The sequence below is a fragment of the Patella vulgata genome, chromosome 4 (genome assembly GCF_932274485.2).
Source record: "Patella vulgata chromosome 4, xgPatVulg1.2, whole genome shotgun sequence".
In the NCBI taxonomy this organism is placed as follows: domain Eukaryota; kingdom Metazoa; phylum Mollusca; class Gastropoda; family Patellidae; genus Patella; species Patella vulgata.
In genome coordinates this window covers 56696033-56709793 of record NC_065882.2, presented here as the reverse complement: position 1 = coordinate 56709793, position 13761 = coordinate 56696033, and the positions used below count along the sequence as shown (strand labels likewise).

General features: G+C 37.6%; 1 protein-coding gene across 1 annotated transcript in view; it reads right to left on the bottom strand.

Moving 5' to 3' along the window:
* Nucleotides 1–10935: 10935 nt before the first annotated feature.
* LOC126817343 (peroxisomal multifunctional enzyme type 2) overlaps nt 10936–13761 on the bottom strand; it is a 40286-nt gene continuing 37460 nt past the window's right edge. Inside the window, exons 21-22 of the mRNA XM_050544226.2 lie at nt 13279–13412; nt 10936–12333 (exon numbers count right to left, since the gene is read on the bottom strand). Of these exons, the coding sequence (XP_050400183.1) occupies nt 12244–12333; nt 13279–13412 (224 nt within the window). The 3' untranslated portion in view covers nt 10936–12243. The remainder of the gene's footprint in view (nt 12334–13278; nt 13413–13761) is intronic.

The following is a 13761-nucleotide window of genomic DNA, read 5'->3' as shown; positions in this document are numbered from 1 at the left end:
CAAATTTTAACCTTTTCACAATTTTTTATATCAATAAGATTTCAACATTTACCATCATGAAGTGGTTTCTTCGAAACTTACGCTGTTTCTACAATTAACTGCTTTTGAGAACAGTCGCGAAACTGGTTGGCCAACATTTTAATTCCTTCATCGACGATTTTAGTCGAAAACACCCAAGGATAATTCTGAGAAATATTTATTCTACTGTCATTCAATAAAATTTAAAATGTTCATTTACTCATGTGTATGAAAGATGTAAAACGGATTATAACCGGGATACAAAATGTTACGATAATACAGCCCAGAGATCTACTCTCAAAGTAGAATGTTATCTGTGTTCTGAATGAAAATGGTTGCAGGAATTTATTAAAGGTACATTCCCACGAACGTATTTATAGGGTAGTTATCTATCTATTCTACATATATATAAAATCAAAGTGTGTATGTATGTATGCATGTTTCTTTGTTCGCCCATTACGCATTATTGCCGCGCTCCACACCAACATGTGTGGCATCAAATTAACCATCAAGACCCCGCCGCCGCACTCCACCTCCAATATGGTATCAAATGAACCAGCATGACCCCGCGAATTTGGGCCCCTGTCGAATTGGGCTCCTGCCAAACTTGGGTTCCGGGCGAATTTGGACCCCTAGTGAACTGGGAACCGTGCGAATTTGGACCCGGGCGAAGCTGGGTATCCTGCTACTAAACCATGCATGCTACATCTTGTTAAAACTTTCAATACATCGAAAAGTGCCACGTTGTGTCATCCCAGCTACTGGATGTTAAAATATTTTCAGATATATTATAATTTTAATGAATTTTCTATATATACATTTTGTATTACCGATATCTTTTTCGGAACTATTATAGCAAGAACGGCCAGCTCTTTATTTAAATCTTACATTTAATCAACCACTTTTACACAAAGACTCTCTTCCAGAACTTATTTGTATAATAATGAATGAATGATATGGTGTTTAACATCGCACATTTGTGCCCCAGCCAGGATAATTCAGATAGGTGTCCGTAAGCGGACTACTAATCTAGGGCGTGCGGTATCTTCGGGTCTTCAATATAAGACACGCGCTGTTTAATTTTAGTCACAGTGTCCTGATTAGGCAATGACAGGTCAAATATGAATCACCTTATATTGGTGGCGTTTCTTGCGAGTCTGGATTCCGATAAACAAACTTTTTGAGATATCATTCGAAACTACGAAAGATTATATTACGGGTTTAGCCAACAGATTGGACAGTTATTATTACTATAGCATAGTTTCCAGTTATATTATGTGAAGACATCATAGTAGAATACAGATAACATATGCGTGGTTTTAATGTTTTGTTTCGAAAGATTAACCGGAAGTCGGCTTGTTGCCAATAAAAGTTGACAATTTTGGTATAAATGGAAAGTAGAGACACCCAATCTTACTAAAAAAAAACCCCGAATTCCATGGTGCGAGCACAAAACAAAGGTATGAGGGTGTCCAAGCAGCATGCCTCCTTAAGTGACGTATCACTGTAACATTGATATCGTTGACTAAGCAACAAATAACGGTTATAAATGAAAATATATGACACTAATAGATCAAAGTCATCAGTTTATATACATAATGTGTATTATTAGTTAGTTAAAATTGTTAGTAATCAGGCAGTAGTGATTAAGTAGGTGTTTTGTCACTAAGGTGTTAAAACTGTGACTATTGAATGATATACACCACTGTTGATGAGGTTTGTGTATTCAATAGTGATGGGTGTTATAAATAGTCACATTTTTACAGCTAGTTACACACTTGCTAACTAATGACAACTGTATAATTTCTAACCACTTTCTATACATACTAAACATTAGTTTAGAATACCGACCACTTACATCATTTAATGACAAACATTGTCATTACTAAAAGGCATAGCTTAAACGTGATAAGAGTGCTTCTTATGTTTTGATCTAATGGCTAACAGCTGTGAGGATATTGAAATAATTTAACGTCCAGAAGACGCCGCAATAAAATGCTGGGGAAAAGATTTGCCGCGGATAATCAAGAATTTACTTAGGCAACGATAGTTATGTTAAATGGATTCTCCGTCAATTAAGACACGTGATAAACCAGGCTGGCTCGGGATAGTTTTCTTCTGATTAAAATGTTTTGAGAGGGATTCGAAGAAAAATAGATCAATTAAATTGAATATGTTTTTAGTCCAATCATCGAATCACACATTTTGTACTCGTGAAGGCATCTTTAAAGTCTAAGTGTACTACAAAGTTTCTCACGTAAATTTAACAAAAAAATAAGAACATAAAATTGTTCCCTAGGTCTTATAGGTAGTAGTTTATACGATTACCTGTCTTTTTGAAATTCAGACGGCGCGGTTTCCGTACAGACAGTTACCGACGTATTATGAACATACACATTCATAGGTTATATGAATTTCTTTTTGTATCTAATGTTTTTACCCCAAATATTGAATCTAAAAACTAATAAAGATTTAAAGAATACCTACATCTATAAAAATCAAATCAAAGATGTCTGTATGTGTGTTCGCCCATCACGCTTCGTCGCCGCGATCTACCCGCCACATTGTGTGGTATCAAATTAACATGAATGTTTTAGGCCATCGAAATTGGGCCCCGGGCGAATCACGCTTCGTCTCCGCGCTCCACCCGTACATATGTAGCAAATTTTGGCCCCGTGCGAATGTGGGCCATGTGCGAAGCCAGGTATCATACTAGGTTTTAAATATGAGCCAGTTATTAAAGTTACAATATCATATTTTTAAGTTATATTTTTAAAATGTATTAAAATAAAGCCCTAAAATAGATGGTATCTATAAACAGTCCTACCTTGTTAAAGAATAATCCCATTTATCCTATAATTCACTATTGCCAGTTGAGAAATTCGCAAAAATATCATTTTCAACTTCAAATTCAAACGTTTGAAGATAGCTATTCCATGGTGGGGAATAGGAAAACAAGGAGGTAATTGGGAGGTAATTGTGTTATTATTTCCGGTGTGAAGATTTTTAAGTGTGAGAAAGATAACCTATGATCGTATAATTGTGAGTTGACAACCTATTGAGCAAAAGACATAGAAATAATTATGTTTTGACTTTCTTAGAAAATATGAAATTGTAACTTTAAGTTATTTTATATCAAAAATAAGTCTTATTTCAAAGAACTAATTCCAAATCTGACTGTGGATGCTTTTTCTTTTTAGATTTAAAATAGAGAATATGTAATAGACATACATGTACATCTTTAAGTCGACTTACCTTTGATGATTGAAAACAGGTAGATTGAAGAAATGAACCAAATTAACGACATTTTCAGTCTGTTATGTCGCGACATCTTTATTAAATATAGTTTCCTTAAACATATTTCAAATAATTCAGAGCTTAGTAAAATTAAGCCTTGTGTTGGCGGTAGTTTCTAAGAGAATACCTTATCAAAAATAGTATGTTATAAAGTACCACGAGATTTGTTACTTTTTGTCTTAACGAAGTCTTATTGTTGTATAAGGCGTGGCCTACAAACAAGGCAAACAGGGAAGTCCCAGTGGTAAAACTCTAACTGGCCGTGACTATTCAAGTGAATCTATATAAACTCTAGGCTGATCAATAATTTGTGAATGGTGTGCAACAAGAGAGTAGATCTCTCAAGAGTAAATGTATCAACATATAAAATATGCAGATATTCAATGCTTCATTGGGTGCAACTTTGACCACTGTTAGAAGGGAAATGAAATGAAATGGGGTTTAACGTCCTACTGTTCTGCTCCTAAACTGGGCTAATGAAGACGGGCATACGCCATACAGTGTGCTTAAAGGGAAATTTTGACTAGGCAACGGCGCTACGACCTGCTCTTATATCGAATTCCAACTGCCAAGGGATCTTTTACGTGCACGCCAATAAGTACACGGGATCTCGGTTTTTCGTCCCACCCGAGCCACTAGACAGCTGTCCTTGTCAGACCCTCCGTCCTGCATCACTGACAAGGGGAAACCATACCGGAAAATCAAGATGAACTTTCTCGGCCAATGCAGGGATCGACCACCCGACCTCCAGGCTAGCGAGCCAGCGTCTTACCCACTTAGCCACTGTTAGAGGGAATGCGGGTTTAGGTAGGCCTACTTCCTAAAGTAGACACCCGCGGCTTGTCAACAAGTAGGTCCTATTTAGCCAGAGTGTTATCACGGACTGGACGTGTTGCTTTTTTGTCAACAGTAAAACGGAAAGGGAATCAGGAATTATTCTGTCCGTTTATTCCTCTAAAATGGACTGTGTTAAAATAGACTGACATTACTCGATAAATTTTGACATTTGAACTTATACTCGGACATCATGCAGACGGAAAGATTATCCCAGGAGAGGTTATTTCGTAGTAAGATTCAGGACTGGACGGGCCCGTAGCTAAGCCCCCCCCCCCCAAAAAAAAAATCGAATTAGCCCCCCCCCCATAAAAATATTTTGACGACATTAATGATTTTTAGAAGTGTTCAAATTGGTAGGCGACCCGTAGGCTCGTATCATGGCCCACCGAGGCCTGCCTGTCATTATCACCTCCTGATCCTCTTGTCTTGATACCATACTGTGAGGACATTTTTGAACGTTTTGAGATTGAGAATTCGATAGCGACGAAGACGATGGATACATTTGTGATTAGAAAGAGACCATCGTCTTGTGATGACGTGACTATATCGTCTACCACACCGGCAACAGGATCAGCACTAAGGAAGGGGTTGTCCACCTCATTACGCTATAGGAATAAGAAATAGTTCAAAATTAGCTCGAGCTCTTGATGGTACCAGAGGCTGCATAATTTATCGCCATTTTCCTGGGACCTGCCCTTTTATACCCGGGTTACGGGTTAAAAGAGGCCCTGGTTTATTTGTTCGCCTACAAGGCGCCAGTTCAAATGTTGCCTATTGTGTCTAACATAAGGTGCCTATTGTGCAGCCTATACTGTTATTCTATGAATAGAATACCTATAGTTCACTTGAAATTTGATACTATACAGGGCCGGCGGAAGCAATTCTTGATTGGGGGGGCTACCATCCTAGGTCCTTAGGCGAGGGTGCAGGGGACGCCTTGTAAGCGATTTCTGGCTTTAAAATTATTCAGCAATGAAGTGAAATTTTATTTCATTTTTAACTCCCTTACCATAAAAACACAATCTATGATGGTTTAATCCTGTGATGCTGAAAAATGACAAATATATGCATGATGAAACTTACAATGTACGTATATTATCGAAAGATCTCGGTTCCTTTCGATATTGGCGTATATAGGACCGTCACTTCCTGGATTATGACCCCTGATTTTACGAACCGGGGACCCAGTAGAAGTAACAGTTTCTATTTGATTGTAAAAAAAACCCATTCAATTATAGCAGGTCAAATTTTTTTATCCGAAATTGACAGGACTTGAAATATAGGTCTATCTCCAAAAGATCTCGGTTTCTTTCGAAATTAGCATGTATTGGACCGTAACGTCATGGATTATGACCTCTGATTGTACGAAAATTGACATTTTTAGCTTATGGACACTCTAGAGGTCACAATTTTCATCCAATTTTGATGAAACTTGAAATGTATGTTTGGTACCTTACATATTCGCGCATATCTGATTGTAACTTTCTGGATTGTAGCCCCTGATTGTACGAAAAATCGCGTTTTTAGCTTGTGGTCCCTCTAGAGGTGACAATTTTATCCGATTTAAAAGGCATTCGAATATATCACCGTTACACCATAATTACGGTTGAGTTCACATTTCCTGAAAATGAGACGAACTGCCCGACAAAATGGCCGCTCCCCTAAAAGTATATAATATTCAGTTTAGATCTAAATATTAAGGCCACCTGCATATTTCACCAATGTCACGATATGTAAACAGGGCTACCGCAAACCCTAACCAAAGATCTAGCCCTTACCCTAACTCACAATCCTCTGCAACAATCACTTGCCCTAACCCTGTTTACATGTCGTGACCATGACGAAATCTGCCAGTAGCTTTAACATTTGGATATGATCGTAATACCCAGGTTGTAGACCATCCAGCGGTTCGAATTTTTTATCCAATTTTGATGAAATTTAAAATATATATTTATATCCCAAAGATCTGGGTTTCTTCGATATTGGCTCGTATTGGACCGTAACTTTCTGGATTCTGATCCCCTGATTGTAGGAAATATCACGTTTTTAGTTTACGGGCCCTCTAGAGGTCATAATTTGTATCTTATTTTCAAAACTCTTCAAATATATCACCGTTACACAATAATTAATTCCGCAAAATCGGACCGAAACTTCCCCGTCAAATAGCCACTCCACTTTTCGAAAATAATATTATAAAATCATGTAATACCCAGGTTGTGGACCATCTAGAGGTCACAATTTTATCCGATTTAGATGAAACTTTTTTTTAGCGTATCACTAGTTCAAAGCCCCCAACCACGGTCTCTTGGTCCCCCGGTGCCCCAAAAGGTCCTATTTCAATCATTATTTTTTCTAATTTGTTCACTTCTTCCGGGGAATTAGTCCTCGCGGCTACCCACCCCGCTCCCAAACTGCTAGACATAGCAAGTCAACTTTCTAAAGACTTTGATCTGAAGTTCAATCCAGATAAAACAAAACTTTTACTATCCCCTTTTAATAAAAAACTGTATCAACGCTGTTAAAGACGTATATATATGGATGGCAAAGGGTAAAACTACCCTTATGCGCGTCGCTCCCTTGCAATTTTTCTGCGCCGACCAGAAGTGGGTCAAAATGAAGCATAATTGTCATTTGACCTAGACCTTGGCCTATGGGGGCCAAAACAAGGTCACCATGTGACTCGCAGGGGTCGATTTAGTTTAAGAGGTCGCGACCTCAAGGTCGGATCCGGTTCGGGATGGCCGAGTTATCTTCCCATGGATCACACCAGTTAAAACTAAGCCGACTGTCCTCAGGAAATTGCCCAAAAACAAAAAGTGTCTTCAGATGGGCCCGGGATTTGGTGACTGGTAGACCGACCCCACATTTGCTCTTCATTTTTTTTTAAAACCGCCCACCAAACGTCGCGACCATGACCCGCTATGGGCCCCGGAAATATTTCCGTTTTTGTCCCCTTGACCTTCCGATATATCTACCGACTATGGTGCTCCGGAGCACCTGGTGCGTCCCCGGGCCCGCGTTGCAAAACAAAGGTCCTGGCCTTGGGATGAACACTTCATTGACCTTGACTTTTGTGTCGAAAAACTCCCAAAACTTCATGTACCATCTAAACTTTAGCCAAATGGGTCAAGGTCATGGGTCAGAAGGTCTGTCACGGGGCCGTCACCGCTCCTGGAACATGACCATGGGTGATCTTTGCTTGGAGGTTACTTGTCATCCTTGAAAATTGCACCCTTTTTAGGAACACGTTCACCGTGCACGATCGACTGACTTTCGATTAGGTCTGCTTTCCCCAAACGCCCATAAGAGCTCACGGGTGGGACCCATTAAGGTTGGATATTCTCGAACTAAATCTACCCCGGGAAGTCTTCCGTAACATCACCTTGTGACGTCATGTTGGACAAAAATAAACCTGTTGTTTGACTAACATACAGACTTCCCGTGGAACTATTGCCTATTTGCTTATATATTTTAAGAATTCCAAACGCTACCACTTTCTAATTTTGATGACAGTTTTTAGAACTATTCAGGATCCTTTTGTAATAAAAAAGTAAGAATATTGAGTGTTGTTTTCTTTATTTAAGCAAAAGAATGGGTCTGTATAATTCTAAATGGCGGAAATGGCGTCACGTGACCAATTTTAGATGGCAGTGTCAAGAAGAGAGAGAAATGGGGTTTAACGTCCACTCGACACAAACTAGGTCATTTCGGGACTAACATATGGTTTAATTTTATTTCAATAATTCGCTTGCGCATGTCGTTAGCAGTGGGAGGAAACCCACGAGGTTGGACAGGCGACCCTACTCCTTGTCACGTACAAACGGGGATTCGAAACCACGCCAGTTGACTCAATGACAGACTTTATGATACAGCGCGCGCACGCTAACCATTCAGCCATCCAATCCCCCGGCAGTGTCAAGAAAAAACGTCTTGAAGGAAAGGAGGTATCCCCTTGCAATTGTCATGGTACTTTGGCAGTGCCGTGACAAGTTTGTAGCCAGAGTTTTTAATTGGTAGTCATGGCATCATTGGTTCCAGCATTGCGCACGTGCAAAGGTCAAATATCATTTCTGCTCTGCGACATATCAGCACTGACCTTTTTGCTTAATTTTTGAACTAGGAAGCTGGAATTTTGAGAGAATCACCCTATATTATATACTCAGCCAAATTAAAAACTTGACACTCTGGATTTTTGGGGCTAGATTTTTAATATTTGGTTTAAGGCAACTATTTTAGTGTTATGTTGTGCACAGACGGCCTTGACATCAACAGAAAGCAAGAATATATCTCGCCGAAAGTCCTTGACATTGATAACGTTCGTGATGTCACAGTACCCCCCAAAATGAAATTCAGACTTGGAGAACAATCGGAATAGTGTTTAGTAACGGTTGTGGTCTCCTCTAGCGTCTCGTACTGCCACACAACGTCTTCTCGTGCATCTCAGAACATTAGTAAACACTACCGGAGGAAGACGTCGCCACTGCTCAACAAGAGCATGTTGAAGGTCCTGCAACGTCAGTGGTGGATTCACTTGCTGACGAACACGTCGACCCAGTTCGTCTCAGATGTGTTCAATAGGATTAAAGTAGCTAAGTCTCTAAATCAATATCAACCAAAATCTTCAACATTGAACACAAGGTTTATTTGTCAAATTAAATCAACATTGATGTTGTGGTCTTACCGGTAAAAGATGGGCTTTTGATATCCAATATTTAAGACAAAATAAACATTTTACCATTGGTACACGAGTCGTGTACCATAATGCGTTTCGATCCCAGTTGTAAAAAGAGACTCGAGGGACGAGGCTAGACACATTGCACCAAATCGAACGGCGTATGAAGACTGGAATAACCAGACGCTAGAAATTTGCACTTGATTGAGACTGCTGGCTTATTTCGCCGAACATAACTGATTTGAAATTGGAGTAAAAACGGAAACCATTGAATGTAAATCAGTTTATACACATTCATATTACAGTATTATATGCGTTGCGACCCACTTTTGTCAATTTCTAGGTCCCAAATGTTAGCGATTTAGCTCCTTTAAGGTCGGGGCTAAGTGATGGCCCACACAAGTCGGTTACGGCGATGAAGAGGTGTCAATATTGGTCCATTATAGGGCCCCCGAGCTCGAAGACCAGCAGCCTGCAAGTGATTTCGAACAGTTTGTGCAGTTACCCTTCCACCAAACATCTCTCTACTTGTGGAGGTTGCAGTGACAAATCTGTTTCTAAGATGACGTAATCGTATTGCTTAATCTTCCTGGAGTGACGTCACACGTGGCGCTCCCGCCCTTGGGTGGTCGGCAATAGTTCCAGTTTGAAGCACTCTCATTCTAAGATTAATTATTGTCTGGCGTGAACAATTAAAGGCTCTTGCAACAGTGACCACAGAATGACCAGCATAGAGCCTACCTATAGCACGTAGACGTTCTACATTTGAAAGGCTCTGCATTTTCTAACAAAGATGAAAATAACAATTTTAATTTGTTTTTCCAGTTCAAGTTACGTGTGCGTGTTCAGTTTAAGCAAACTTGCATCGATTGACCTAACGAGTTTGTGTTTGCACGTGTTTTTCAGGTTTTTCATCTTCATATAGCAAATTTGACCAAATGTCATTTCTTGGGCGTAACAGCCCCTTGACCCAACTTAGATAGCATGACCTTGACCATAAACTTTTCGACTAAAGCCTAGATGGTGCATGAGGTTTGGGGGTTGTTTGACCCCAAGGTGAAAGGCAGATCAAAGGTCAAGGTCACATATAAAGGTAAATAAATTATCCATCGAGTGGCGTGACCTTTTAATTCCCGGGGAGCCTGACGCGTCGGGGTCGGCCCTTATGTCTTGACCTTGAACCTTTGAGATGACCTTGAACGAATAGTCTTTAATATGTAAATAATCCACGAGTCCAGTTATGTAGTTTTTACCGCAGGCACTTTGCTTTTCCACATACGGCAAGGGGATTCTTTTTCCCTGCGTTTTTTTTTCTATTCGCACTGATGACGCCAAACATTGGTCAGCTGGACCTCCTGTATTAACCTGTTTTTATTATGACAAAGGGACAATATGACTGCACTCTTTCTTCTCACGACAGTGATTTTGTGAGTGTGTTTTAAAGTGGGTTTTTGATATACAATTTTTTTTAAATTTTACCAATATTAAGGTGACTTTTGATATACATGGGCTTTTTTATTTTACGTTTTTAGTAATTTTCAACCCATAAAGTGTAAATAATTTAATTAAATTAACCTGTCCATAATATCATAATTAATGTATTGTACGTATAAACAACAACAAGATCTTTAGGTTATAAACATGCATTTCAAGTTTCAAGACCTCTTGAGTGTCCACAAGCTAAAAACGTGATTTTTCGTACAATCAGGGGCTATAATCCATGAAGTTATGGTCCGATATATATGCCAATATCGATTGGAACCGAGATCTTTGGGAGATAGACCTATATTTTGAGTTTCGTCAAAATCGAATAAAAGTTATGACCTGTAGAGTGTCCACAAACAAATTGTGGACGGACGGACAGGGGCAACGACAATATACATCCTCATGAAAATGTGGGCGTATAAAATGTATTTATTTATGCATGTTAATATATGCACTTACTGCGTATTACGTATTTGTATATTATTGAAATTTACTTTAAAATCTAACAATGCACTTATTATTACTTATTACATGTATATATTTATTATATTATATATGTATTAATTTGTATATTATTAATATGCTGGATATGGGGTTTAATATAAGAATCCATATTATATGTATTTTTTACATGTAATCTTTTTCACTAAATATTGTTTAAATCATTTTGTTGAAGTGTCACAAACTTTTTACTATACTTTAAATCCCCTTTGTTAATTAATTAGTCCCCTTTGTTAATTAATTAGTCATGGCCTGGTGGACCCAGATTCTGAACAATAGATGTGGGGACAGTGAGATGTCCCCATTTGGATTACTAGTGCTATTCTATTGTTAAACTACTCATTAATCTGTGATTTGTGTTTCTATCTATATTTAATTTACTTTTAACTTACTTTTGTGAAATAGTGCAATGACAAATACCCTAATATACGAAGACAAATACCCTTATACACTAGTCCAAAGTTTTTCGTAAAGAAATGAAATGGGGTTTAACGTTTTACTGTTCTGCTCAGACGGGGCTAATGAAGACGGGATCAGTGAAGAAATGAATTCTGTTGAATAGAACAAATATTTCAAAATACAACAGGGACCGGTACTATCTTCACTATTCTACCTTGGTAGATTTGAGTAAAATCAGTCAAAACTATAACTTTATACGGTACTTACAGTTAATACAAGTAAAGGTGGCCCTATGGACAGGGCGAATAATGATAATAATCATGGCTGCATCATATATCCAGGGCCTTTTTGACACACACCCCCCATTGCCCCCTGTCCACATAATTGCCACAAAAAAGACCATACACCAATTATATGAAATTTTATGTCTATAATTGTGAGCAATAACATTTAGTATTCTTATAAAATTATAAACTGCATGTATTAATGTATTACATACTAAAACAGTCATCACCTTAATGGATTACATTAACAAACAATTCATCACATTAAAAAAACATTAATAATTTTTATATTTCACAGTTAGTACATCAAATTTGTAACTGGTTTTGTTGTAATTATCACATTACTGTTTCAAAGAATTTATTCAATTTTTCAATGATATATAATTATTTTAAAGCTTTATTACATTTATGAATTAATGAAAAGGTTTATTAAACATATTACATAATAAGGGTATAACTAAGTAGAAATGATTTATACAAGTTTTATTGGTTGCAACCCTTTAATTATCATTTTTATGTAGAAATTTATTTGGACTAAAATACACCATGTATTTTTAATCACCATTAGTTTGTAAACATAAAGACCCAAAATATGGTGTCTTTTATAATTTAGCTCAGAATTTAAAGAAAATAATTTTATATAATTAACTAATTTTAGAGGCATATTTATAAAGTTTTATAAGACAAAATTAAATGCTTAAATAATTTACAGATAAATATAACAAAATAGATTTAATGGTTCAATCTTGTTTACATTTTGGCTGCTTCCTGGAAAAGTTGCCCAAGTTTTTGAGCAAGCATGATGTTACCTTTGACCTTTAATTTACCAGTCATGAATGCCTGCAAAAAAGTGAAAGAACTGTATTTAGCAACAATATGCCCCCTGCAACAAACAGTGTAGCCATATGCGTGATATGCATGGTTAGATGTGGAAAGTACACAGGGAAACTCCCCACAGCTGACGTATGACACATACTCTCTCCTGTACTACATATTTTAATAGTCTTGTGATCCTCAGTATAGTCTCTGGTTATATTTGTTTCTCATTCTCTTCTTAAGATTCACATGTATTTTCTTCTATCCACTTACTCAGTTTATGGCTAAAGGAATAACAATACATTTTGTTTCTACTTTTATATCAAGCACTGGATACATAGGTTACAAGCATAGATTTACAATAAACCCATTCTTTCAATACCACTTGCTTCCAAACACGCCAGGGCGAGTCTACTGACAGAACTTGCTACATCTTCCTCTCTAAGAATTTAGCCGCTGTATTTCTATCGTCCAGAGCTCTAACGGTTTTCTACCCTTAATATGATGTAATTAATTAAAATGATTGGTTACTAAGCCAAATGATGCAATAGTAATTTTCCTGCCATAAATGATCTGGCGATATTTTGTTTTCACACAGAACCAGCTATGTTTTGGTTTTATAATTTATTTTATGTGTCAACCCATGACTCATTCAATTTAAGTGTGTGAGATATGACTTCTCTACAATACATGTATGTGAACCCATAATTAGTTAAAGATATAATATAATGCTATTATTAATATAAAGAGCAAAAATTCTACCCATCTTATTACAACAGCGGTTAAATTCTAGGTTTTAGAATTATGTTTGAATTATCTTTGATACTTCAATAAAATTATAGGAAATATTCCTTCTTTGTGTTTGTTTTGTGTATGTTTCATTCGCAGAAAAGTCTGTATCAATAGGCTCGATGACCATGACAGGGAGTAATGTTCATGGAATTATAATGAAATTACAATATAATATACCTGTGGTGCTGGTAATTTACCAGTAGTTATATCTACCATATTACCATCATCAACTGTTAATGTACAGTCAGCTTTCTTTCCTTTAGGTTCACCACGATATATCTCTCCTGATTTACTACTCTTCATATCAACAGCTACAATATATACGCATAAATATGCAAACTAATAACTTACTAATTCCTGACAAGAATCTGTACACCACTCACATTAAATGTATTCCACACATACAAAACAATGAGACTTAAATTAGCCTGGGTTTTAAGAACTAGTAACCTTGGAGGAAAAGTTGCCATTTTGAAAACCAGCTAATTGGTTAAGACGCTGGCTCACTAGTCTGGAGGTCGCAGATTCGCTCACGGTGTTGGTTGAGAAAGTTCATTGGGAGTTTCCAGCGTGGTTTGCCCTTGCCAGTGGTGCAGGCCGGCGGGCCTGACAAGGACAGCTGTCCTGTGTACACATTGGCATGCACATAGAAGATCCCTT